The sequence below is a fragment of the Mytilus californianus genome, unplaced genomic scaffold (assembly GCF_021869535.1).
Source record: "Mytilus californianus isolate M0D057914Y unplaced genomic scaffold, xbMytCali1.0.p SCAF_2, whole genome shotgun sequence".
Taxonomy (NCBI): domain Eukaryota; kingdom Metazoa; phylum Mollusca; class Bivalvia; order Mytilida; family Mytilidae; genus Mytilus; species Mytilus californianus.
This window is the reverse complement of record NW_026262668.1, coordinates 73,986,357-74,000,976: the sequence shown is the minus strand read 5'-3', so window position 1 is coordinate 74,000,976 and position 14,620 is coordinate 73,986,357. Positions and strand designations below refer to the sequence as shown.

Below are 14,620 nucleotides of genomic sequence, written 5' to 3'. Positions count from 1 at the left end.
GAAAACTGACAATCCTAGTACCGGTATAATAAAGATAGGAGTTCTAACTCACAATCTGAATATTTACACACTAGTGATACAGTAGATGAACTACGTACCACTGGGCCACTGCGGCCAGAAGAACATACTTACAACTTAATTTTTTTAATTTAGAAAAGTGTATACCAGTTGAAACCCTCAAATTGTGGAATTAATTCACCTTTTCGCTTTTTAATAAATAAATCATTATCATTATGTTTCCTAGACCATAATGTGTGCTGAATAAATATTAAAACAAAAACCCATACTTATAATGGTACATATACGAAAACAAGCATATTTGAAATAACATAAATCTTACACTCTTTCACATCCAAACCTACTCAGTAAACACACATACTCATATCGATCATCATTATACACAAGAATGAGTTAAGCATGTAAGCACAAATTTACTCTTCAACCTCAGACATTGGTTGTGTTGCCTTCACTGTTTGCTTTCTTATTGCTTTTCAAATTCTCCGCTCCTGCTAAATTGTATACCAAGATACTCAAATTCATTTTTTTCCCATAGATCTGTCCCATTTAAAGAAAACTTTAAATTTGCACTAGCTTTTTTCTCCCTGGAGAATATCAGATCTTTGTTTTTATCCACATTTTCTTTTAGCCTTCACATACTACAGGGCTATCCAAATTTGTTTAACACGTTTTGTAAATTTTTCGTTCCAGATGTAAAGACCGCGTTGTCTGCGTATAGATGGGCAAAAACATTGATGTAATTGTTTAACTCAGACATCTGCTAGTTAATCTGAAATCTCGTTAAGATCCTCTAAATTTTCCGTTTTATAAAATATTTTGCACTGTCCTGGAATGATGTCAGGTGCTTCCCATGTGGCACCCTTCGTCTTGCTCATGTAAGCACAAACCTATTGATAAGTCTAATTCGGTAGGTCATATTCGTGGATGAGATTGTGAGATTGGACGAGATTGTGGGTACGATAATTGGATCATATCTGTCCTCATCTGTGAAACAGATATTCCGTGCCGGTCAAACAACTCGCGATGGCGTCCGTAAGAATGACTTCAACTTCACTACTTGGAATTCTTGGTTTAATAGCTACCTTGTGAGCATCAACCCTCTATCAAGGAAATCATGATAGGAAATACCAGCTCTGGAATATCGTACAAAACTGAGAGATAGATACTTACTCTAAATGCAGGCGCTGCTAGAATGTTGCTTCATTGAAATTGAAAGTGCACACTTGGGAAGCTGCAATCATCTCTTTTGTCGTAAAGTTTTCTTCTCATCCGACCCTCATTGTGAATTTCTAGATGTTAGTTACGATATGAGTCAGACTTAACTGTATCTGTTGTATCCTTTATTCCAAGTTCGATGGGATAGATGCGTTCAATATATTAACTAAACTTTGAATTATTAAGTGGGAGGACATCACTTATATAACAGAATGCGAAGTTCTTTTTCATTCCTCCTTAGAAGAAATCAGCCTCATATGAATAAAGAAACATATCACATATTAATAAATCGCCAGAATACAATTTGAACTCAATAGAACATAATGTTATCCAAAGATTCGATAGTTAAAATGATTAGAAACTTTTCTATAATTTGTATTCTTAAGTTTAGAAATGAATTTGCGTTTTAACCTTAATATCAAAGGTATACATGCAAAGATGCGTGTATCTAGAAAAAAAACCGAGTTATTACATCATAAAACATGTTTTATATGTTAAGCTATCTATTTTTAACCGACAATTGTGACCCATATGAGATAATTAACAACAACAACAAAAAGAGCTAAACAAACATAAAATCATTAACTGACATTTGCTAATGGAATAGGAACAGTTTAGAACCATTGTCTAGAATAAGAGATTCAGTCTGTCTTTGAATTATACGTATGTACAATTATTTTACTTAGGACTTAGGACTCATTAATTCAGTATTTGAATTTTGACGCGTTCATTTTTTCTACGTATTTTTTTACATAAGGTACAAGATGTCTTTTGAACTCTTATAACAAAAACAAATGCATAAATATCCTCTGTAAATTAAACTGGTCATTTGAATTTACAAAAATGCCGAATTAACAATTTAATCTGTTTTACATGAAATTTTTATACTGACTTAAGTTAATTATTCGGTAAAAAATTTATCAATAACCTGAACGGTACCAATTTTTCTGTACTAGATGCGCATTTCGTCAATAGATGTCTCTTTTGTGATGCTCGAAACCATAATAATTGAAAATTAAAAGCTTATTAAAAAGGTGAAGAGCTATGAACCGAAAAGGACACAAGGGTATATCCACTGCAGGGCAAGGAATCAGAGCTTTGCATGAGGGAGATAAATTCCTTAATTAAAAAAAATTTCCAAAATTTTGTATTAGAAAATTTGAATAATTTGAATAACGTAAAAATCCGTATTTTCTTGCAAGTACCGAAGTACTGGCTACTGGGCTGTTGATATCGTCGGGTACTAACAGTCCGTCAGCGGAGACATCGACAGATTGGTAGTAATAACATTAAGGGAACAACATTTTCTGCACCAGCTGAGCATTTCGACAATAAATGTCTCTTCGATGATGTTCGAGGCAAAAGATTTTAAAATGCAAAGCTTATTATAAAGATGAAGAGCTACAAATCAATAAAGACAAAAAAGTATAGCCAAAGCCGGGCATTGAATCAGAGCTACCAGTCCTATAATTTAGTACGCTAAACGAGTGTTTCGTCTACTCAAGACTCATCAGTGACGCTCTAATGAAAACAGTTTTTAAAAACCCACACCAATGACATGGTTGAAGAGAATTAAAATCGGTAAAATTAATCATCAGTCATTAAAGGGGTCTAAATCTACATGTAACAGTAAACTCTGCGAGGAGTTTGGTCGACTTGTGATTTAATATTTCGATAATATATTTTTTAGACAATCCAAGTTAATTGGTTGGTTTTGTTTGCTTAATTTGAAGTAACAAATATTCATTGTATATTGAAGTTGAGATCAAGTACAAAAATATATTAAATAAGTAGGTTCTACAAAATGGATTCACTGGGATGAAGGGCGGGACATTTTGACTGCCACTAAAAAATTTAAGGTATATCAACAATTATCCAACGGAGTTCTAAACGGGTAGACACTTATACCTTTGTTAATGAGTATGCAAAACACTTTTTAATGACAAGAAGGGTTAATGTTTTTCTAGAAACATGGGGAAAAGTATTACCAACTGAAATAGAGAGCTTCATTATTAGAAAGAAAATATACAAGAAATAAGAACTCATCCACTTGCAACCGAAACCATGAACGTATTTATAACCATTAAAGCGTTAAAATGTTAATTGAAATTGAAAGTCGAACATAAAATCACCTCAAACAATTTTTTCATTAGAAGAATCTTAATTTTACTATTTTATAATAGATAAACACAGATTATTCAAGTTGCAAATGAATCATCTAGTTGCATTTTGGTTTTGATTACAACCTTAAAGAATATGGTTAAAATAAACTGTTACATATGGACAACTATATGATGTCTATATGTCAACTGATAAAGACCCGATCCCTTTAAAAAAATTTAAGCAATATTGCTATTCAAATATTGTAAACGATGTTGTGAATATATTCAGTGAAATATGTTCTTCGATTTTATTATTATTATTATTCATCTATCTATCTATTCTGTTTTTTTTTTAAAATAACAAAGTATTTTAACTTAAATTGATTAAGCGTATAGTTGAGTAACTTCTAAGATATAAAATTTAAGTGATTACCTTTATTTGTTATTGGTTCAAACGCACCCAAAGTAGTACAACTGCTGCCTGAAATGAATATGTTCCGTCATGCAATTTTAATTCAATAATTGACTAAGTATGGAGCAGAATTCATATAGAACCTCACCAAAGACAAAACGAAAAGAAAAAGCGCTTAGCTTAGTTCGTTATTTTCACTTTCAGATATATTGATAATGTCTTGTCACTTAATAACCCACATTTCAGTGAGTGCTTGCAACTTGTACAGGTGTATTCCAGTGAGTTCGACATTAAGAATACTACCGAAACTAGAAGATCTGCTTCCTATGTTGAATTTTTCCTTGTTATTCACACAGATGGACGATTTTCATCTAGAATATATGACAAACATGATGGTTTCAAATCTCCAATTATCAACTTCACATTTCTGAGCAGTAATATACCTCTGCCCAATCGTATGGCGGTAATATATATAAATCAATACTTGCAACTGTGTATGTTCACACTTTATTGACTTTATTCATAGAGGTTTGCTTCTAACACAAAATCTGCTCCAACAGAAATATATGGAACGCCTCAGCTGTCTTATGTGGAACTCTGATATTACTTTATGTTGTTTTATTATTACTTGATGATATTTTGTCTTTACTTAATATGGTTTTGACATTACGTAATGATGTTTTGATATAACTCAATATGGAATAGTCATTACTTAATGATATTTCGATATTACACGATATGGTTTCGTATTGACTTGATATAGTTTTGTCATTACTCAATATGGTTTTGTCATTACTCGATGTGGGTTCACCATTATTTAATGTGATTGAGTCATTAGTCAATTTGGTTTTAACATTACTTGATGTGAATGTGACTTAACGTTATGTAGTTGTTTCATTACATGATGTGGTTTTGTTATTTCGTAATGATGATTTGCCTATTCTTTATATGGTTTTAACATTACGTAATGATATTTCAAAATTTGACGATTTTACACTACATGATGTGTTTGTTTCATTATTTGATGTGGTCCTGTCATTCTTTGATGTGGTTATCCCATTACTTGATGAGGTAAAACCACGTGACCAATTCGGAAAAAAATATGTTCTATTTTTAAACAGATTTCAATATATCATTTGTTTAATCTGGGACTATTATACTATTATACTAATAGTCCCAGGTTTAATGTGCTTTGGATGGGTATCGCTATCCATTGAGTTAAAGTTCAAATTAAAGCTCGAGTGGTTGTTCAGAGTTATTTAGCATGAAAAAGGTAACCGGCAGACAATAATAAGAAAAAAGTATTAAAAAGTTTACAGTATTTCTTACATAATTGGGATATCCCCAAACCACTTTGTCTTTTTGTTTTTATCCTAAGTTCTCAAACGGAAGCAGTATTTTTGTAATAAATTTGTAAAATATTCCACGGAACCCTATGTCTCGCCTGATATTGCTGCTGTAAGTGTAAAAGCGTCATGTTGATCGGCTGTACATTTATCTATACATTTATCGGTAAAAACAAAATTAAAAAAAAATGTTTTTCTGTAGATGCTTTTTCTTGAAATTGAAGAATAACTCCTATACTCCTATACAAGTTTTAAAACACTTCATGGAGGTTTACAAATTTATCATGTCAAAACAGTTTAATTCAGTTTTATTTAACTAAAACAAAACTGTATGGTTTTCAACAATAAGCAAAACCCATACCCTATAGTAAGCTATAAAAGGTCCCGAAATGAAAAATTTAAAAAACTAGAAACCTAACGATCTATTGATAGATAGATAGAACGATGGATAGATACTTTATTCTCTAAAAACTAATTACAAGTCTACAGAGAAACATACAATATAAATACAGATACAATAGTTGAGGTAAACAAATACAGTATGATATTCTAAAAGTACAAAATTATAATGGCATACGTGTTTAGTAACATGTATAATGAAAGGTTAAACTCAATTTAAATAAAAAAAGAATTGAGATGGAGACGCCGACGCCACTATCAACGACGAAATATAGGTTTGTTGGGTCTCACTGCCGCTACATTGATGTCGCAGGCTCGACACAAATCAAACGACTTGAACTTTAATGTTAACAAATGAAGCGCTTCAAATCAACTCACACTAAAGTTACCGGGAAACGGGGGGAGGGGGCTCGGACTTAGCGACAAAGCATCAATACTATAAAATAAGAATTCTCCGAATTTTTTTTAGCGTAAATGATCATTTGAACGTATACAAATATCAATCTTTTATTTGTAATCAATTGAATTCCCTGATCTACCTCGCACTAATTGAAAAGTACACTTTTTGGAATATCTGTTTCACATGTGACGACGGACATGTTCCAGTGGTCGTAACCATAATACCGTCATCTTTTTCTTGAATGTGAACTACCAAATAAAACCAAATCACTGGGTTTGTACTTTCTCGAATAACACGGCGGGTGCCTTTCTGGAGCATCCGAGATCACCCCGATGGATTTATATTACCCAGTCATACCGATCTATTGAGTCAGCCAAATGAAACTGTTTTGTATGCCACCGCAACTGAAAGTTGGGGGGGGGGGGGGATATTGTTTTACCCCTGTCCGTCCGTCCGTCCGTCTGTCCGTCCCATTATGGGTATATAGTTATTCCGCATAACTCCTCCTACAGTTTGAATGCTAGGAAGTTTTTGCTCTGCTGGCTGTTTGTACATATATTGAAGGTGTGCATGTGGTCAGGGTTTTTATCTTTATTATCTTTTGCTCTTTTGGGAGATAAGTGAACTTTTTTTTTGTCATTTCTGGGGTATAAGCGGTTAAATGAGTTGAGTGCGGGGCATCACTTTGTCTAGTTTACATTTTTTTCTCGTGTTGTGCTGTTACACAAGTGTAACAGTCCGATGTAGGGTTAGGATTTAGCGCTCACATACATGTTAAACTCCGCTACGTGCACTTTCTTTATGTACCTGCCCCAAGTCAGGAGCACGAAGTTCAATTGTTGTCGTTGTATAAATGTGTGTCATTTTTTTTTGTAGATTGTTTAAATATAAATAAGACCGTTTGTTTTTTTCGTTTGAATTTTTTCACATGGTGCATGGTGGCCTTTTATAGCTGACTATATGGTGTGTTGAAGGCTGTACGGTTGCCTATATATGATTTCTTACATCCACTGCATTTAAACTCTGGTGGACAGTTGTCGCATTGTCAATCACACCACATCTAACTTTATTTCAACTTCTATGTTGCGTTTTGTATACTGTAACATTATTTATCTTTTGTACGCATACCCCGGAGCCCTCTTTTCGGAATCCCGAGCAAAAGTCCTTGTTCCGCGATGGAAAATTAATTACGAACTCATATAAGATAGCACGAATTTCAACTCAAAATCTTAATTAATCTAAATGAGACTTAAATTCGAATCTTACTCAAACTCAAAAAGTGACTCAAATTTAATGGTGTAACTAGAACTCTACCTTTAAATGTGACTCAAACTTGAAGTCCAACTCGAAACTCAATGCTAACTAAAACTTTAATTCTAATAATGATTTGAATTCGGAATCGGAGACTAACTCAAAGTTCTACTCAAACAGTAACCCTAACTTTAATTTGAACTCTAATTCGATGGATGGCCGCACTCATCCAAGGCACATACAACATGGAAATCTATCTAAAAATAGAACAGGTTTTTTCCGAATTGGTCACGTGATTTAACCTCATCAAGTAATGGGATAACCACATCAAAGAATGACAGGACCACATCAAATAATGAAACAAACACATCATGTAGTGTAAAATCGTCAAGTTTTGAAACATCATTACATAATGTTAAAACCATATAAAGAATAGGCAAATCATCATTACAAAATAACAAAACCACATCATGTAATGAAACAACTACATAACGTTAAGTTACATTCACATCAAGTAATGTTAAAACCACATTGACTAATGACACAACCACATTAAATAATGGTGAACCCACATCGAGTAATGACAAAACCATATTGAGTAATGACAAAACTATATCAAGTCAATACGAAACCATATCGTGTAATATCGAAATATCATTAAGGAATGACTATTCCATATTGAGTTATATCAAAACATCATTACGTAATGTCAAAACCATATTAAGTAAAGACAAAATATCATCAAGTAATAATAAAACAACATAAAGTAATATCAGAGTTCCACATAAGACAGCTGAGGCGTTCCATAGAAATATGATGAAGAACGGTTGAAATCGCAACTACATAACTTTTACTATCACCATCGCGAATTTATTGACTGATGCGATGTGTATGTGTTTCATCTTATTAGCGATATGATTTTGCGGTCTTAGATTTTTAGATACCAGAATACTCGTCTAATCTGTGATTTACCGATTGTAACATTTTGACTGAATGTGAATACGCACGGCGGGTGATGTTTACATAGCAGAAGACTCACCTGGTCACCTTCTGGATTTTATGGAAATTCCAAAAGTTTTGTTCGTTAACTTAATATGTATCTTCTTACTCGATTGATGTCACCATGAGATAAGAACATCGGTAAAATTTTGTTCATTAGAGACTGAGTAGTTATGTTGTTTTAGGAATGCCACCACCAGTTGATTGACTATAATTTACTATGTAGAATGTGTGTGTTGATTTTATTTTATATTGATTTAAAGCATGGAAACTTTTGCCTAAAAGAACACATGTTTGAGATTATCAGTTTTCTTGTTAGTTTTAAATGATTGTCAAAATAAACCAATGATTGTCACAAATAACCAATGTCCTTTATTTAAGTACTTATCCTTTGAGGACATCATAGGTCAGTAAGATTTATGATAACTAAAGCTGTATTTGTTTTTAATAAGTAAAGAATTTCAAAATATTATTCTAATGGAAAGAGTTATTAAACATCCAACCCATATGTCGAATGTGAATTGGCAAATTTTGTGCAACGTGATTTTTAGAAGACGATTAATAATACATGTAGTAGATTAATATATGAATGCATTTAATGAATACATAGTATTTATATTTCATTTAATTCAATTAAAGATTTCAATATGGCATGCAAGTTTTCCAAAACATTCTTATTTGAATATGGAAAAAAACTCAATTGCACCATTGCAGATATTTTGTTTTAATATTTCGTCAGATTTCAATCAACTTTGTTCATAAAATTATTTGATTTTTTTTTAAACTGGCTTTAACGCTCTATATATATTTACGATTACCCTTAAAATGTGCCAGTTACTTTATTATTTTATTTCGCACCATAATTGTTTTTTCTTTTCCAGAAAATGTCACCGCGTTGTTGTAAACGATTGATGCAAAAGATCCATTCAAAGGATATTAGAGTAGATGAATATGGCAAAGCAAAGGAATTTTGTCTTCTCAGTATCGCTCGTCCTCATATGAGGGCTTTCCATTCATCGTGGTTTGGTTTTTTTATTGCATTTACGGCATGGTTTGGCATACAACCTCTCTTACCAACAATAATAAAGGAGTTGCACCTGTCAAGGAAAGATGTCGCTAACTCTGGAATTGCAAGTGTTGCTGCTACTATAATAGTACGAGTATCTGCAGGACATCTTTGCGATAAATTTGGACCACGTCGGGTTATGGCAACCTTGTTGGTAATAGGCTCTATTCCATTAGCTTTAGCAGGACTCATCACTAGCGGGACAGGGCTAATTGTTGTACGTCTTTTTGTTGGTTTTCTGGGTGGAACGTTTGTTCCATGTCAGTTTTGGACAAGTATCATGTTTAACTACAAGATTGTTGGAACAGCTAATGCCATGGTTGGTGGATGGGGAAATCTTGGTGGTGGATTTACATTTTTGTTGATGCCTGCTGTATTTCAACTTATCAAAACCATGGGTGTCCATGAATACATGGCTTGGAAAATAGCTGTTGTAGTACCAGCCGTTATCTGCAGTGCTATAGGTTCGTTATTTTTTGTTAACATTGTAGTAGAACATTCCAGTGGTTTTAAGACTTTTTTTACATATGTTGATGAAGTTGTTGTTATGTTGTTTTAAGATGTTTTATCTTAATGATTTTTTTTTCAATTTTTAGCTTTCTATTTAGTAGAAATCGATTGTTTCATCCGACATCGTTATTCCCATCACACTTCTCTGATAGAAAGTAAGTAGTAATAAGTAAAGGTAACCATAATCACGTCGACAATTAACTGTCATCATTTCGACTTTTGTTTACAATTAAATAAACGTTCATAAACGCACCAATTCGCTATTGTATTTTAGTTTGTTGTGTAATGTTTTTAATTTTTATGTTCTCATTCTGATCGACCTACAATGAATGTATTGCATTCCAGGTATATCAATTCTGTTTACATCTGATGACTGTCCACAGGGAGAATGGAAAACCCGAAGACATGCACATGCAAAAACTGAAGAACTTAGGGCTGTCATTAATGAAGGTAACTATTATATAATAAGATAGCTCTCAACAGTTAGGACATAGAATTGAAATTGACCCACAAAATGTTCAACCAACCTCTTTTTTCTGGTCTTCTGGATTTCTATTAAATCAAGCCAACTATGGCGTCATACATATGCATATGTATGTAATCAGTATCTACCATAGATTTAGTTTACAACAGTTAAAATGGAAAAAATATTTTCCTTTTTGTGTATCCATGACACATGAACTTACTTTCAAATAAAAGCATAGTATGTTAACATTTATAAAAGAGGTGTAAGATATCAAGAAGACATTCAAAACTTGAAGAAAAACTGACAAAACAAAAACATGAACAAGTCCTCAATCCTCAATAGAAAACTAAAGATTCAGCAACACGAACCCTACCAAAATCCAGGGAAAACCTCACGTGCTCTGAAAGTGTTAAATGCATTTATTGCACCATAAATAGTTTCAATTTTTAGATAGCAGCTGATGATATTAGCAAAACTTGTCTGAATTGAGTACAGTATTTTTTTTTCAAAATGGAAGCTTTATCGTACACGGTGCGATTAATAAAAACTGTACTGTATTTGTACGTCAATCATTGATTTTACTGTATCAATTTAAGATTTCCGGCGACGCATTTGCAATTTACGTCTGCAAATATTAAAATATATTACAGTTATTCATTAATAGCATCAAACAATTAAGTGTACGAATTAAGCTACCATTTTGAAAAACAAATCCTTTTCTGATGCAATTCCGCAGTCTTAGATTTTTAGATACCATTAAAGGCGTCTTACCTGTATTTTTCCCGATTGTATCTTATTCCCGATACTGACATATTAACTGAGTAAGGGTTAGTGACTCGACACGTCTCGCTCCTTTTGCAGTTCATGCGATTTCCTCAGGGTTTTTTTAATTTTACCTTGATTTATATCTCCCAACTGGAATTATGAGATTAAAAACCGGTAAACTCCTTTTGTGCCTACTCAACTTTTGTTTTGCGGTTTTTGTTTGTTTGGTTTTTTGGGGGCTATTATGTTGAAAATTATAACAGCAAGATAGCATTTAAATATCGAAAATTACCAAAAAAATGAAGAAAGTTGGCAAGATAGCCGAATTCGACAGAGGAATCTGTATAGTAATAATTGCTTATAAAGGAAGAATTTTACTATGATTTTTGTTTTTTTGGCTGTTACCTTGACAAATATAATAGATAGGGAGAAACATTTTAAGGCAAATTAGATCAACAAGATGAGATGTACAGATAAGTCAACATGGCCGAAATCGTTATTCAACACATTATTAGAGACAAAAAGAATAACAAAAATACCGAACTCCAAGGTAAATTCAAAAAAGGGGAAGTCCATGAAACCTGACAAAATCAAACTTTATCAACCAACAGGACGAATGAAAAAACAACTGTCACATTCCTGACTTGGTACAGACATTTTCCGAAGAAAACGGTGGGTTAAACCTAGTTTTATAGCTAGCTTGACCTAGCTTGTTTATAGTTCCGTTAAATTGACAAAATTGGGTAATTAACCCAAACAGACATAATAGGTTAATGTGACAATAGTTGGGATCCAGCAGCCATAACTGTGTAAACATACATCACAGACATACAACACAACTGACTTACATATTTAAACAAACATACAAATAAATCTAACAAAGGCGCCATCAAAAAGTTGTTGTAGTTGATAGTAAATTTGACAAAGATGCCAACAAAAACGTTTTTGTAGGTGATAGTACTAAGTTGACATGATTATTAGTGTTTTCAGCTGATATCTTGAAAACTATGAAAGATTTACTGAGACTGACAGCAATCTTATTAGCAACACAAGATCTTCAAATAAGTGAAATGATTGAAGTCACCAATCGACTCCTTACACGAGATATTTTCCCTAAATTTTAATTGATAACCATTTTTTGCTATTGTCGCTGGGAAAACACCTTCATATTTTATCAGATCCTCTCTAAATTTGGATGAAGGTTTTCACTCTTCAAACCTCAGATGAGTATACGAATATAAGAAACATGACCTCAAAATACTTAAACTTAGTATAAGTGAACGCGCAAATATGCCAATAATACCAAATGTTCAAATAGATCAATCAGACACCTAGGCTAACAGACAAAAAAAAAACAGTTCACAAAAAAGTAAACAGAACACGTAATACTCAGCAACAATATTAAACTAAAATACCGGGTAGCACTTAAATACTCCGTTAAAGTGAAAAACAATCTGATTCCCTTGTCGCATTTGGTGATATTCATCAACGATGAAAAAGGGACTGGATTGTAGCAACGACAAATGGAACATATCTTTGGCCATCTGTTACAAATATTCAATAACGTACAAACAAACCACGATGGCATCCGCAAAACTTTCGAAGAGATTACTTAATTTTACAATTAAGAAATCTTGTTTCAATGGATTCTATGTTTGAAGCAACTAACTTTCATGGAAATTCGAAAATGAAATGCAAGCATACGAAATATCGTTATTAAGTTATATTATTTCTTGCAAAATTCCTTGAAGGCTGTCATAAGCGCGATAGAAAAGGAAAAAAGGGACTTTTGTGACATTGTATGAAAACGACTCTGAATGAAAACACATTATAAAAAGTCCATTATGTCATGCATGTATATTTATTTTCAAAAATGAAATACTAACCAAATGGTAAAATATTGCTTATAGGTGAAAACCTACCAATGAAAGGACACCACAAGTCGCATCTAAATAAACAGCCAAAAGTATGGACTTACATTACAATTTCACTGTTGATCGTACAATATGGTATGTGTTTTGGAGTGGAAATTGCTGGAAACACCATTCTCAATTTATACTTTTTATATCAATTTAAAATCGAAGGTTGCAACGAAACTACAGTTACAATATCAAACAGTAATTCGACTGTAGCCAATTTTATTGATAAGGAAGAAGTAAATTTGTCATGTAGTGTCTTAAACCAGAGTACTGCTAGTTTAATTGCATCTCTTTTTGGACTAATGAATCTGTTTGCACGTGCCTTTGGGGGAACATTTTCGGATGTTTGCTTCAAGCACTACAAAATCCCAGGACGTCTGTTAGCTCACCAACTCTGTTTAGCGGGAGAAGGAATTATGCTAGTAATATTCAGCCAGATGAAATCTATTCCGTCGGCCATTTGTACATTGGTTATAACAAGTGTATTTGTTCAAGCATCAGAAGGTACGACATATTCCATCGTGCCATATGTTCATGCCAAGCGAATAGGTGTGATTTCTGGGGTTGTTGGTGCTGGAGGCAACACAGGGGCCCTTATCTGGAATACCATTTGGGTTCAATTAGTTGATGTAGAACCAAGTTGGTGGTTTTGGGTAATAGGTGTAATTGTTTTCTCAGGAAGTATGTTCACTCTGTTATTAAGAGTTGAGGGAATGACTATATGGCATATTCTCAGAAAACAAGAAAAAGGGAAAAATGAAGAAAATGAAACTGCTCTTGAACGATAAAACTTGTTTTGATATGAAAGTATAATGAATTTACAAGGTCTGATATTTTATGTCAATTTATATCCTACATATATATTTCTTATGTTAAAAAACATTAAAGTATATACATGTCGTGTTAACTAGAATTGCTTCTCGTGTATAAAACTTGTAAAACAAAAAACAAACTGCGTTTTACTTTAAATTAAAAAGCCTCAGATGACACATGTAAACATTTTGAGTAATTACTATAACATAACATAGTTACATCGCAGTTAATAAAAATATGCACACTTTACAAAAAAGTCGTCAGTTCATAGTCGTGACTTTAAATAGAAATTCGGTCACTTAATTAATTTGATGGCTTTGTATGGATATATAAATAATAGTAGACAGGGATATTGCATTGTCACAATATAAAACTGTACGTTTTAGCAAGGTTTCTTTAGGAAAAAAATCAAAAAGAGGTGACAAAGCTGAGAACATAATGAAAGAGCAATTAAAAAATTATTCCAGGAATAACAGGCAACACTTTGGCCAAATTATTAAAGGCACAAAACACTACACGAAAACTACAATATGAGCAAAATGAAACTTTATCATAAGACTTAATGCGCTTTCCTTCCGAAACAACTGAGATCGCCCCCGGTTTTAGGTGGGGTTCGTGTTGCTCAGTCTTAAGTTTTCTGTGTTGTGTTTTGCATATTGTTGTTTGTCTTTTGGTGGTTTTTCATTTTTTGACATGGCATTGTCAGTTTGTTTTCGACTTATGAGTTTCAATGTGCCTTTGGTATCGTTCGCCTTTCTTTTATATTGGTGTTATTCTGTTATATCACTCAATGATACCTTCGTAAATAAATGTTTCATGTTGGAACGGCAATATGCTTATCATTTCATTTCCTATTGGCTTAAAAGATGGACGAAAGATACCAGAGGGACAGTCAAACTCATAGATCGTAAACAAACTGACAACGTCATGTCCAAAAAT

General features: G+C 33.0%; 1 protein-coding gene across 2 annotated transcripts; it reads left to right on the top strand.

The window, feature by feature from the left end:
* Positions 1 to 1,767: 1,767 nt before the first annotated feature.
* On the top strand, positions 1,768 to 13,775 carry LOC127730275 (uncharacterized). 2 transcript variants are annotated; one of them, XM_052238580.1, is made up of 5 exons: positions 1,768 to 1,896; positions 8,084 to 8,283; positions 9,024 to 9,672; positions 10,064 to 10,168; positions 12,860 to 13,775. In XM_052238580.1, exons 3-5 carry the CDS (start codon positions 9,027 to 9,029, stop codon positions 13,654 to 13,656), a joined length of 1,548 nt encoding a protein of 515 aa, XP_052094540.1. In that variant the 5' UTR covers positions 1,768 to 1,896; positions 8,084 to 8,283; positions 9,024 to 9,026; the 3' UTR covers positions 13,657 to 13,775. The 2 variants fall into 2 exon arrangements, with proteins under 2 accessions (XP_052094540.1, XP_052094539.1); XM_052238579.1 differs by lacking the exon at positions 8,084 to 8,283.
* Positions 13,776 to 14,620: the final 845 nt, after the last annotated feature.

What these genes read in the sequence shown, in the direction of transcription:
- LOC127730275 (XM_052238579.1), top strand. Translation starts at nt 9,027, where the DNA reads ATGTCACCGCGTTGTTGTAAACGATTGATGCAAAAGATCCATTCAAAG. An exon ending in CGTTATCTGCAGTGCTATAG is followed by an intron (nt 9,673 to 10,063) that starts GTTCGTTATTTT and finishes ATTGCATTCCAG; the next exon opens with GTATATCAATTCTGTTTACA. An exon ending in TAGGGCTGTCATTAATGAAG is followed by an intron (nt 10,169 to 12,859) that starts GTAACTATTATA and finishes TATTGCTTATAG; the next exon opens with GTGAAAACCTACCAATGAAA.